General features: G+C 37.0%; 1 protein-coding gene across 10 annotated transcripts in view; it reads left to right on the forward strand.

Annotated features, from left to right (window-relative positions):
• BANP (BTG3 associated nuclear protein) overlaps positions 1–13,925 on the forward strand; it is a 172,683-nt gene that overhangs the window by 66,816 nt on the left and 91,942 nt on the right. For all 10 annotated transcript variants that reach the window (XR_003257908.1, XM_026091987.1, XM_026091988.1 and 7 more), the window contains one exon: positions 9,372–9,539. Coding sequence is in view for 9 of the 10 variants with exons in the window: in XM_026091987.1 (XP_025947772.1) it covers positions 9,372–9,539 (168 nt within the window). In the remaining variant the exon portion in view is untranslated. The remainder of the gene's footprint in view (positions 1–9,371; positions 9,540–13,925) is intronic.

The raw sequence follows: 13,925 nt of genomic DNA on the forward strand, positions 1-13,925 counted from the left end.
TCAATCCCTTGGCAATAAACGCATCATATATTTAGATACGTTTTGTTCCAAAGAGAGTGACATCTGATAAACCTCGTGGAACGGTTTCTCCCTAGAGAACGAGTGAAAGAAGCAGTAAGATCTTTACTTGCTCAGGCTGATCATAAATGAATGCTCTGACATTTCTAATGTGCAAAACCAGAAGGTAGGCTTAATTAAAGAATTAAAAGCACCGTCTCCTGTATGTGCATTTTTATTATGCGGAAAGAAGGTAATGGTTATCATGGGAGCATTAGAACTTTTATTTAGGAGATTATTTGTGGCAGGGTAAGTCAAATAAGCGTTGGAGTTTTTTAGGTCCTAATCTTTTTAAAAGCCATTTCAGATGAAAACACTTGTGTAGTTTATATGGAATGCTGCCATTGCAACTTTTAGCTGTTTAGCTATAGCTATATGAAATATGCAATTTTGCTTTCATACTGGGATGCAAATGTTGCATGAATATATATATATTTTTTTGGGGGGGGAGGAAATGAAACACATCTTTTGTCTTTTTTGGAGGTATCTTATTCTGTTTGTTGTGCCCTTTTGGATTTGCAAGATGTTTTTCAGAGCAACGAATGCATTATCTTTAAAAATGGAAAGAAAAAAAAAAACCCCTGTCAGAAGTAAATTGTCATTTATCCATTATCATTCTAGTGGGGTGCCTTTCATGTAAATTGGGAGTAGTAGCAAGGCTGTAGGAGATAACATGAAGTTCCCAAGTCTCTTCTCTTTTCAGAGTATAAAACCTCGGGTTTGATTTGGAATTATTTTCTTGTGGGGTTGATTGATTTGTTTAATGAGTTTGAAACACTTCGTATTCTTGATAATTATATGCTGGTTATTAAGTGGTTACATATATCCAGCTGTTGGTATTCTGCCACCATCAGAGGAATATGATCAAAAGATCCCTAGGGGAATGGTTTAAAGCTGCTACTGTAACATGCCACATGGAAATCGCTTCAATCAAAGTGTGCAACCATGAACATCAAAAATATTCTGTTTGCATAGTGATTAATTCTTCTACTGATATTTCACAGCATATCTCTAGTTCTACAGTTCTGCTAACCTTTTGTAGCACTTGGCACGTCCTGCAAGGGAGTCAGAGATTGAGCAAACATACACATACATGGATAAAAATGCTGTCATTTCTTGCCAACATCATAAATTTGACACTCCGCTAGATGGCATGATTTGCATACTTACTGGCTCTCTAAGAAGGAGTCAAAACAGGTTCTACCATTGATTAAATAGATGAAAATAGACCAGTTGGTTTTCAGGAAAGGTGGTAAGGTGTGCCCGAATGTAGGAGTTCTTCTATTTTAGGAAAGGATACATTTGGGGGGATTTTGGAGATGCTAAATACTATTTAATTTTATTTTTGTTTTTGAATCTTCTGATAGGGTCCTGTAGACCTGTGCAGGTCCTTTTAACTGTAAATCAAGAGTGTTAATAATAAATTTTAATTTCATGTTTCTACTGGTTCTACAGTTCATTCTGGCAAATATTCTAAATAAGTATTAATAAAATAATAAGTGTTCTAACAAATTAAATTTTAATAAACATTAAAAGGTAAGTATTCTGACATATGGAAACTAGTAGATAACTTTTATGCTTAACTAGGTTTTTTTCCTATTGACTGCTGTTTCTGGCTGCTTTAATATATTAATATGTGCCTGCATGAGCATCTTGCAGCACCAGCATTTTGAACTCTAAGTCGCTCTTTTGAGGAACATATTACATTGCCAGCATGAAATCTGAGTCAGATCTACACCTAAGTATCAAGAAGGTGCTTTCTTTTCTCATGTAAGAGTTTTGTTTCAAAATGCTTTAAAATCTTTTAAAATATAAGCCATCCTAACTGTGTTTTACAGAGGGAATGGAGAAAGAGAAACCCCATGCCTTTCTTTTGGGGTTATGCTGATTTCTCATAACTTTATTATTATTATTATTTTTATTATTATTATGCCTGTGTTTGAGACCAAGTATTCTACCTGAAGCAGAAGGACTTCTACCAATAACTTGAATGGTCTCTTGCAGTAGGCCTGTGATCTGGTATGCTTGAGAGAGATGCCACAGCTCCCAAAAAATGGGGTTACAGCTGTCTGTCTGCATCCAGCAAATTGCAGGATTCGCAGCCTCAGATTGACAAAGAAAATTGTAATGAATGAAACAGTGAATGTTTCACTATCGCTTATGTCTCTTAGTTGAGACATGACCATATGTGCAAACACTTTTTGTGCTGTTTGGTAGATTTTTAAAGAAAATTGATTTCTGAAATGTCGTCTTGATATAATAGCATAATTTGACATTACTCATGAAAACTTTTGTGTCTGATCTTCCAAATGATTTTGTGTTCTAGTTGCATAGCATTGTAATTAACTTTCTGTAAATAGTTACTGATTGTAGTTTAATGTTTCATCTGGCTTTTTTAATGCTGTTACATTAAAATGCACCCTTTTGATCCCAGGAAGTGTTCCTACCAGCCAGATATTTAATTTGAAATTAATTTAACTTGGCTTAGTTTTGGGAGCTGAGATGAGAAAACATGGCTTCAAATTGTTGTTTTTTTGAAATAGCTAAAATATGCTGTTTCTATGTATATTAGAAAGGAGATTTTCATTATAAAAGGCAAGTGATGAGTAATAAGATGCTACCTTAACCTGTCCGATGGTTGAACTGGAGGGGTTGTATGGTAGCCATAGAGTCTGGAGCAGATGGTGTAGTGGTAATTATAAGATCTGTTTTACTGGGTTTTTGGGGAGTGGGAATGGGACACTGTTAGGCCGACAGTTCTGTCTACAAGACTTCAGGGCTATAGCCCCACTTCTATCCACTTATCTTGTTAAAAGAAATGGAAATGTAATATTTAGAGTTTGGTTCCTTAATGGGCTGGCATGTACATTTGCCTAACTCCCGCATCATGACGGCATCTGGAAGCCAGCAGAATTATGCTGAGCAATATACTCCTGGAAAGACCATAATTTTCAGTGTGCCTGTAGTTAGTCGCTATTCCACAAATTGTCTAATGACATGCTTACGCTGAAGACCACTGACTACATGGAGATTTTTCACATCTGGAGTGTTTACTTCAAACTTGCTTGCTTTTTGACTTGTGTCCTTAATGATATTTGTGAGTTTATTTCTGAATTTCCTTCCTCTCTTGTCAAGCTAGATACCATTTTCTTACTGTAGAGAAACAATTTCTGGGTATTTGTTGTAAATCAGTTGTTGTAAAGTTAGCAATTCTGTGTTTTCCCATAAAGTTGCCTAAAATAAGACTCCTCATTTGTTCTGTAGTGCACAGTTGAGGTCTTACTGTCCAGTAAAATGGAAGGGGATTTGATTAACATGTAACTTTTAGGTTTATATATTGTTATAAATTAGTTCAAGAGTTGAATAAAATAATCCATTTTCCATGGGATTTTATTTGCAGGATTCCCTTAAGCAATATCTCTTGTACCCAGGAAAACAACGCTTTTCTTCTAAAGTGACAATTAGAATTTTCTTGAAAAAGTGCAAATTTCTTCAGCATTCGTAATGTTTGATTTTACTATGCTACAGTGTAAATTATTGTGGTTGCTGACACAGGTTTAGTAAATCCATCTTTAGATATACGGAGTAGAGGAGGATATCAGTGGTGCTGGAGGCTGTTGGTACGTATCCCCTAAATCCAGCCGGTGTTGTCGAGTGTGCGCACTGCAGTCTCTAATACCCTGTGAATTTAGAGGTGTTTGAAAGGTGCAGTAGTTAAGCAGAGGAACTGTAGGAGTGAAATGGAAACAGAGTGATTGTTTGGTAGCGGTATTTTCCTTCCCTCCTCCCTCTCTCCCCATCTCTAAGAGCTCCCCCCTTCCCCCCCCCCCCCAAATCTCTTTTGGGCTGTTGCTTAGCCTGCCAACGAGAACGATGTTATGGAAAGTGACTGTCCGCTGACAGGCGCGACGACGCGTGTGGCGTTGGAAACGCTGCCAGAGCGCTGCCACCTCCCCGAGCGAGCGTGGCGGGCAAGGCTGCCGCGGCCGTGCCGCTTCGCCTCCCAGCCGCAGCGCTCCTGGTTTACGGAGGGAGCCGGCCTCCCGGCTGCGCGCGGGATGCAAGAAACCTCCCCCCCCCCAAACTGTCAAATGAGTAAACAATTACTCTTTTTAAAATTGTTTCAATGTGGTCAAATGCATGACCGTAATTACATTTGAAGAACTGAAGCCTGAAGGCAAGAAATCAACTTCAGAGGTGCTTAATTTTTTTCTCCGTTGTTCAAATATTTAGTACAGCAGATTTTGTTGTCATACGTTATTAGTTTAATAAAAAGAACTCCAAATGTATGACCCTTACATAAAAAAATGTGTTTTGCTAGCCAAAACCCCAAATAATCACCCCTCTTCATGATTTTGTGCAGGCAAAATCTTAAGCTCTTGTTTTTTCATAATATCCGTTATATTCTTGCGAGTTAAAAAAATCGTTCCGCTTAGATTTTGAATTTGGAATGTGATGTCCTCTTGCTTTTTCTCTAAACTTTAAAATAAAGTTGAACTTGAAAATAGAAAGAACGCTTAACCAAATCTGTGTGTTACATGTCAATCTAAATACACATGTATTTTATATGTGTCTATTGAATTCTCTGGGGTAACATGTTTTCTAGTCTTTTAAAACATAACCATAACAAAGAGAAAGTCTGCGCCGTCTGAGAATAAAGGGCAGCAAAGGGAACTCTGCCAAGCCCCTGAAAATAATGATGATTTACCTTTAATTTTCTAGAGAAATCATGTATTCACAGTAAATGGGAAGCAGCACAGTCCAGCAATATCTAAGGTCACCCTAATATCAATATTAATGTAAGCTGTTGGTATGAAGTTTGGTTTTTTTTAGGGGGCTGGTTTTGAATGTCATATCAAGACAGAATATTTCATGTCTGGTTTTGTAACTACAAATGTCTTCTCATCCTCCTCAGTTTCTTCTTAATTAGATTTCTTTACAACTTTGTGTTTTTGGTGGATTGCTTTGTCTGCTGACAGACTTCTGACCTTTAAAGAAAGAGAGGATTACTTTCTCGTGAATATTGTTTTCATGGGCTTCTTTTTTTTTGTTAGCTCTGTTTTTAAAAAAAACAAACCATCTTCTTCCATATATCATGCATTAGATGTCCCAAGAGTTTGGGAGTATATAGCCGTTTCAGACATCATTGCTGCTGATCTATGCATTCATATCAGACCATCTTCTCTGTGTTTCCAAGCTCAGCTGTTTTCTTTGAACCACAAACAGAAAGTGCACAGGAAGCTTTTGAGACCTTATTGTGTCATTGTTCAGCTTAGTTTTAGATGAACTTTAGCAAAAAGGTAGCCAGAACTAGCACTGTTTCTAATCTAGGGCTTAGCGGGGAAAACTTAGTAAGAGACACCTGTTGGCTTTTAAAGATTTATTTAATTTTCCGGAAGGACACATGCCTTTTTCCTAAGCTCTTGCTTGATAAGATTTGACTATTGGTTCTTGCACTTTGCTGCAAAAAAGGTTTGCAAACCAAGGATCAATGATATCCTCTCTGTGCACTTCAGAATACCCGGTCTCTCTATGAATTCTTCGTGCAGACATCTCTGTCTCCCAAGCTGCCGCTGGTATTTTCCGGTTTGTGGAAATTCACTTGAGCTCTTGCAATTTATTAAATAACTGAGCTATTTTAATTCTCTGGTGTATTTTTCATAAAGAACTTTGTTTAGGAAGTGAGGTTCCCAAAGAAAGCAAATGTTGGACCCTTAATGTTTAAAAACAAGTACATGCTTTGTTTTGAGTATTACCGGCAACCATCCGTTGTCCTAGATAAAGAGATCTTCTAAAAACACATTTAGCCATCCGTAGATGATCTGAATTCTTTACTTCACTGTTCTTGTATAAATGCATTTATCTTCCAAAATACTTTGTCTTTTTGCCAAAGTGTCGAATTATATTGCTGGATGTATTTTAATGTGTTTTTAACAGAGCTGTTACGTGGCTCATAGATACCGTGCTGCTTATACATTATAATGCTTCGTGCTACTTTTGACTAAAAAATGTTCTGGAAAAGTTGAATCTGTTTATACTGAAGTATTTCTGTCTTTTCTAATGTAGACTTCCCCAAGTTAGAAGTCTCACTTGCAATGTCTTCTTCCCTTTCTAGCCTTTTTTTGCCATATGACATATTCAGAATGAGACCCTTAGCTGAAAGCTCTCCTGCATATGATCAGTTATTGGTAAAGACGGGAAAGTCAGCACTTTGATTTTCTGATATGGTTTGTATGCATTTTCAATGTGTGTCTCTGTACCACATGTAAATCATATCTCTAATGTTGTTACAGTGAACCTTTTCTCAGAATATGTATATCCACTTCAAAAGTACTCCAAAGTAGTGAGTATTAGATTTTTGTTTGGTCGTCAATGGACTGTTATCAAATGTGGTTGCTAAAAATCTTTTAATAGAATAACATTTTAGGTCATAATACCAGCTAGATAGATTCAAACATCTGAAATTCATTTAACCTTTACATCAGCTATCTTCATAGTTAAGGGCTAATTTTTCGTGCCTAATTTGCTTGCTGTGACTGAGTATGCAGTTACGGTAGAAATCTGTGCAAGCAGCAGGCATGTTGGCTATACCAGTTTTACACCTTCAACCACTGCAACAGCTAAGTAGGAATTTTGTGAAAATGGGAAAGAAGTATGCATGCCTGGTTTTGAAAAGTTGTGCCTGATGTCTGAGCTTGCTCTAGCTTGAAACCTACTTCTCTGACTCTACCCTGTTTAGCTTGTTCATCTCCTTTACGTGCTTTCCTCTGTAGTCTTGTTCCCTCCATGAAGATGATATTCTCACTGATTGAAAGATAACTTTTGCGACCTGTAGTAGAAGGCCTTCTTTCTCCATCTTTCCTCAACAGAGCAATTTCTAGGGCATTTTACTTTATAGCTCTGGCACCTATCATCTTCCTCATATGCTCTTGTCCTACAGGTCTTGGCTCTCCTAGCATGACCAGCTCACTGCCCCCAAGACTACCTTGTCCCAAACACCTTCTATTGCTTTTGATTTCTGTTTGAATCGGGCAACATCCTGGAATATCCCATGAATTCCAGTAACATTTAAAATTGTTTCTGCAAGAGTTTTCTGTGATCTGCAACTAATTCCATCACTTTTTTTAGTGAGCAGCAAGCAACATGAAAGTCATTAAAATGTATTTATGAATGAAATATGGACATTTGTTCAAGAAAACCACAAAGCATACGACAGTGTGTTTTATGTTGGACTATACAAGTACTGTGTATGCACTGACAGCTGAAGTCATATAAAGAGTTAAAACACAACTATTTGTACTGGACATTACTGCAAACATTTATAAACCCATTTCTCTGTATACTGCATATTAGCTTTTAAAGCAAAAGATTACTTTCAGAGATGTGGTCTCAGTATTTTCAGTACGGTATGTGCTTTCATTTTGCTGACACCTATGGAAAGGAAACTGTTACACAGCAGCAGATAATTCCAGTCAATTTTCTTCCTACCCTCACCCCCTTTTGGAAACATAGCATAGGAGTCATAAAGCAATCTCTAAATAACATGCTTGCTGTCACTTGCCAATGAGAAATCTTGAGCCTTTACAGTGCTTTAGAATTGACTTTTTGATGCCAGCACTTTCTTCTGAAATGCTCTCTGCTTTATTTCAAATTGCTCGTTGAACAAAGGTACAATAAAATAGAGCATCAGAAAATAGATATAATGTTAAAAATGATGGTGACTTGAGAGATATAGTACTCCACTTGACTATGTTAAAACAGTAACATGCCATTTTCAGATTCTGAGAACTCTCAGCTCATTTATAATATAAAGGAGAGAACAAAACTCTTTGTGCAAAGCTAGAATTTTGCTTCTCTAAGCTTCAAATCAACAGTCTTAACATACATGATCAGACCTTATCCTGTTCATAGGACTATAAAACAGCTTAAGCATGTATTTAAGTACTTCATCAGGATCCTATTTCAGAGTAGGATGATAAACCCAGTAGGTTGAAAAGATGACTTTATCCGGGGGGGGGGGGTGCTGAGAACAGCTGATACCTAAAGGAACAGAAGAACCTTAAGAGAGCCTTTAAGCATAGTCATAAAGTCCAATTGAGTAGATACAAATATTACAACTTTAGATTGATTTTTAACTGCAGTATTATGCATCTAAATAATTCTGAAAAGTTTAAAAGCTCTGAAGTTTTAAAGAATAGTAAATGTTCAGATCTATTTTCTTTCAAGGTTTCTGAACTTTTTGGTTTACTTTTCCAAACATTTCTTTCTCCACCCATGAAGAGTGTAGATTTTTCTTAACATATAATCAAATTCCCTCAACTTTTGATGCTTTAGGCAAAATATAAACTACTGTAAGTAAGGCTTACAATAAAATGGTAAGAGTCCGTAACAGTGTAAGGAGAGCCTTGAAAAAGCTGACAATGCACCACACATTTCCTTCCCAATTTTTAACTATCTCTTCAGATGTTGAAACTAATAATTTTTTCTCATATTTTTTCTCATACCTGAGACACACTTTCGATTGCTTCTGTTTCTTGTGTAGCTAGGTCTCTGCTTTGATTACAGAGGTTGCACATGATAATGAACCTAGTTTGAGTTGGCAGCAGGACTCGGTCTGTATAAGGTTTGTTACAAAATATTCAAGCAGCTCAACTCGCAAGTCAACATTGTTTTTATATAATCAGTTTGGCAACGTAGCACAAACTGTTCAAATAACTGTTGAAAAGTGCAGAATGTGACTCAGATGACTTGACTTACTACTAGCAGTAACGTTTTTAGATTTTAATTTTGTACTGTGTTTTTATTGGATTTTGATGAATCTTCAAATGAGTTTTAAAGGAGTTTGTCCATTTTATATGGAGCCTTTAGTCTGGCTTCCTACTCATCAGATTTATACATATTGTGGCACTATTAGTAGTAAATACAGCTTCATCTAGTTTTGACTTGGGAGTGCTGGATCCTTCTGTTTTTCAGTATTGCACATCTTGAATGTAATAGTGCAATTTTCATGGATAGAAGTGTAGATTGAGAAATTTCATAGACTGGTGACATTTTTAAATACACAGCTGGTGTGTGCATATGTATGATTACTTAGTTCTGCTAACAGCTGTTAAAATCACACCACTGTATAGCTTTGGCATTTTTCTTAATGTCATATTATTCCTTTAGGGTGTTTTGGCATGATGGGAAGCCCTTAAATTTTCAGAGTTACTCTGTTCTCTTTGAGTGCATGACAGTGTGGGTTGTTTATGTGTTTTCATGAAAATGCAGATTTATGCCAGGTTCTGTCCCTTTGTGTTTCTTTCTAATTATAGGTCACCTATTTTATAAATTTGGAATCACAGAATCCGACTGGTATCGGATCAAGCAAAGCATAGACTCCAAATGCCGAACAGCCTGGAGACGGAAGCAGCGAGGTCAGAGTCTTGCAGTGAAAAGCTTTTCAAGGCGAACACCTTCTTCATCATCTTACAGTGGTTCAGGTAAAAAAATAAAAACAACAACAAAAGGCAAACTAGAGAAGTGGAAACTTAACAGTAATAATGTCATTTGTTTTTAATATACATGAAAATGACTTTGCTCTTAAACTATGCTTACAACAGGTGCATGTAGACCCTGCATATTTTATTATCTTTATGAAACAGGAATATAAATGGAGAAATCGTCATTTCTTTCAATTGAATTTTTGGAGTGTTTTTTATGTTACTGCAGCTTTTTTTGATGTAACATTTATCACTGGCAAAGAGGCATCTCCCTTTATTACAGTATGGGTGTATGTCTGTAGCGCACCTTGAAGAGTCACTGCAGCATTCATGTACTAAGTGAAGTCAACCACTTGTAGTTAAAATCTTAACATCAGGGCTTCGGTGCAAGCCAGCTGTGTACTGGTACATGCAGAGTCCTTGATGAGCTCGTGGGGCCCATAACTGTAGTAGATCCCTGGCAGAGTATAGTACTGGTGTGTCTACAAATCGCCATCACACCCTTGGTTGCAATGCATTGGCGAACCTAGAAAGGAAGTGAGGGATGTGTGTTTCTTACATGAGGAGCAGTGGGAGAAGGGAGACTAAAACAGTAGTAAAATACAGACTTGTTCAGGAATGAAAGTGTAGCACATTTCAGTGCGTGAGAGAGGTTAGCTTTGTTCATTAGTACTTTGTCTGAACTCCTTGCTTCACTGAGATGATTTCTAAATGAAAAAATTTGGCAAATGCAGCTTCTCGCTATTGTATGTTTTTTTAATCGTGTTAAATTTCTTGAGTAGACGGTCATAATACTTATCTGTAACTGATGTTCATAAGTGAACATCAAATGATGTTCACACCTGAACATCAAGAGTCAAGTGAATAAATGTTTCTCGGTGTGTTCACACCATTCAGTAGGACATGGTAAACTTTCTTCACAAGGTAGTTTCCTCTAAAGAAATGCATGCATCCTTAAAAATGTTGTAGGTGATTCTATGTTTCCATATAGGTATATAGGCATGAATGATAATAATAACAAATGAAAAATACTGACCTAAGAAGTGTTCTCATAGGACATTTCTGGCTCATACCTTTAATATAAAGCAGTGTTATGGGACATTTGTACATCATATATTAAAAACAGTGTTTTGGAAGTGAGCCCAAAGAAGAGGAAGTAAGTTTATTTGCCTGCATAAAACTTTTGGTTGCATGTTAACACTAACCACTGTATCTCATGCAAAGAATGCCAAAATCTGCTTTCAATGGAAAGTTTTATGTGCTGGAGCTGGGAATCGTATCCAAAATTCTCAAATTAAAACAACTAATCAACATAATGATAACCATAAGCCATGTATAGTGATTCAGTCTCTTAGCAATCAGTATTTTAGAATAAAAATGCAGTAATAAGTGTGTATTATCTTGTGTTCATTAGGCCATACTCATTTACTGTTGTTGAGATTTATTATTAAAAATTATTACTTTTTAATCTCCTGGTTTGGAAAGGTGGGGAGACCAATTGTAGAGACCGAAAACACAGATTCAGGCTCAGTGCATTCTTGTTTTCAGAAGGCCGTAAGGCAATAGACCTCTTTTTTTTTTTTTTTTTTAAGCTGAAAATTCCAGTTTTTGTTTCACTGTAGTTTGATCCCAACTCCACCTACCTGGTTTGTGAATAATTGTTCCATGGGTGTGAAGACACCTGAGTTGACTCTTGGGATTTCAGCAGCATGCTCTCTGAGCAGGTGAGAGTAGCATGGTACAGACACACATGGGATATTTCTGCAAGCCAACTTGGGTTTTTCAGGCTCTGAGCCCAGGCTGACTCATTTAACTGGAGCTGAGCTGGCTCCCTTTGGTACATCAATCTTCTGGACTTACCATGGAGCATTTATGCTACATGGGTCTCCCAGTGTACAGGATGTCTCAGCTCCCTGTTCCCCCAGATAGTGAAGAGTTCAGTGCAGGTCCTTTTAAAGATGTCTTTAGTCCTGAATATGATAAAGGTCAGCTGAGGCAATTTGGCATGTCATTGCATGCAGCCAAAAATAGAGTACCAACAATAGCATTAATAGCCTTTGGGTAGGCGAAAATATCCCATGGTTCAAAGTTTTTGTTAACTTTCTTTAAAATATTGCTCTTACTTGGAACATTACTGGCATCATTTTCTGGGAGGGCTTAAAGATAATAGATGAATTCACCACTACAGTCATAGCCAGGAATGGTAGAATGCTGTTAAAAAAAAAAAAAAAAAAAAAAGTCAGCTTTTCAGAATCAGGTGGTCTTTTGAAAAAACTAATTTGCATTCCAGAAACAGCTGTGAGTGATGTTTCACCTGCAACACCTGAAGAAAGAGGAGGAGGTTTGAGGAAAGCAGGAGAGTGGGATGAGAGGCTGAATGAGTGTATAGAGAAAAGAAAGAGAGGTAAACATTTAAGGAAAAAGTGTGGATTCAAGCACTATTTAAAAAGGCAACTTTTTAATGACAGGGCTGTAATTCCATCCCTGAGTTCAGGTAACCTCATGAACCACTCAGACTTTGCTTTTGTGGTTTGACATCTCTGGAACCCCTCAATGGAATTACAGCATCATAATTCACAGGCATCTGTTACTTATTATATATACTGCATAGTGGATATAGCAAAACTCCTGTTGCCAGCTAGCAGGAAAAAGAAGTAATATTTCACAGCTCTGAAGTAAAGGAGGTCTGTATTTCACAGTTATGACAACATAGCTGTCAAATATGGCTTTTTAAAGTGTTACATATGAACCCAGACAGTTTTTATGGTAGCATTTGGTTCAGGGGGCAATTTAAGGTGAGCCTTGAATGGTCTGGAATTCAGCTACTTGAGAAACTGTCTTTTCCACTATTGTTCGTTAGGGCTATTATGATTAGCTTCTAGGTCTTCTACATCAATTCTCCACCCAGCTGTGGTTGTGCACTCTCCAGAAGACTACCTGCATATGACTTCATTGTGTAACATGTTGCTCCATATCAATTCACATATAACGGGCATTTTAGTTACTTATCTGTTGGGTGGAATATAGTAGCTGCTTCCCACAAAAGATATATAAAGATAGGAAAAAATTTGCTGTTAAAAGATTGTGAATGGTTACTGCGGTGTCATCTTTACTCTATGAAGAATGCAGGGATAGGCAGTGTAGTTTCTCCTACAACTTCTTGGTGGGCCAGATCTGAGCAGTTCTGCCAGAGCTGCATGTGCCTGCACCTAACTGCACAGCACCTTAGGAGGATCTTGGGAGCAAAATTATGACCCTAGCCTTCAGAGCCTTCCTGATGCTGCTTTGTCTCCACTCACTCTCTAGAAGACTGTATGACTTCTATTCAAAGAAGGTATAATTATTTTGTTTCATCAGGAAGTTTAGCAGAGCTTGTTTCTGTGAATAACCACAGGTCACCGAGGACCTTGACCTAAGTATGTCAGCTTATATAGTAGTTTAAATGGGGAGTAAGAGAACAATTGTATCAAATATGAAGGGACATATATGATAGGAAAGCACTTTCATTTTAGATCTTGTAAACAAGCGTTTCAGATTGTGCTATGTGGGAGAAGAATTAAAGGAGACCAGTCTTTTACCAGGTTACATATGATAAATATGTTTCTTTGTAGAAACATGTTTAGTGTAGAAGTATTTAAACCCACTGATGCCTGGCTAACTAATAATACTTTCTGAAGGAAGTTTTAGGGCCTACTATAGAAGATATTCCTGTAATCTTTAGAAAATACTTTTAAAAAAATATGCTATTGCCATTGACATGTACCTAGAATAGACAAGTAGCATTGCAGTGTCTATTATGCAGCTGAGCTGTTCTGAGATCATTAAAATGCTTAAGTATGGTTTTGAGGTCCTGAGAGTGAATGAAGGACCACCACATTCCTGCTATTAACTGTTTTCCAGAGTAGTTTTTCCTCTTCTGAGCCTTGTAAGTGATCCTAGTATTTCATATAGAAAATTGAGACTGACAGGTGCAATAGAAAAAAAGGCTCAAATCCAACACAGTGGTGTGTTTGCTGATGATTGGCTTGAAGTGATATTTTTAATCAGCTATCTCTAGGGGCTGATTAATAGCAAGATAGTTTTCAGTTATATATTTATATAATTTTTCAAATCAGAAATGTACTGGCACTTTTTTCAAATGTTGCAATATTCATTTACATGTTGCAGAATATTTGCTTGGTATGTTAAAAGTCATCTTTATAGAATAGCTAGTAATTGCTGTTTGGCAGTGAAAATTGTTGAGCCATCTCTATGTATCATTTAAAATAATTTTGTTGTTAATCCTAAAATAGTCTCAGATCACCATAGTCACTGCCCTGCTGGACATCCTCTCCTTTTAAGTGGGTCACTTGATTTTCCAGAGCTGCTTTTAGGAGCAATTAGTTT

This window comes from Apteryx rowi, unplaced genomic scaffold, assembly GCF_003343035.1.
Source record: "Apteryx rowi isolate R43461 unplaced genomic scaffold, aptRow1 scaffold_94, whole genome shotgun sequence".
Taxonomy (NCBI): Eukaryota; Metazoa; Chordata; class Aves; order Apterygiformes; family Apterygidae; genus Apteryx; species Apteryx rowi.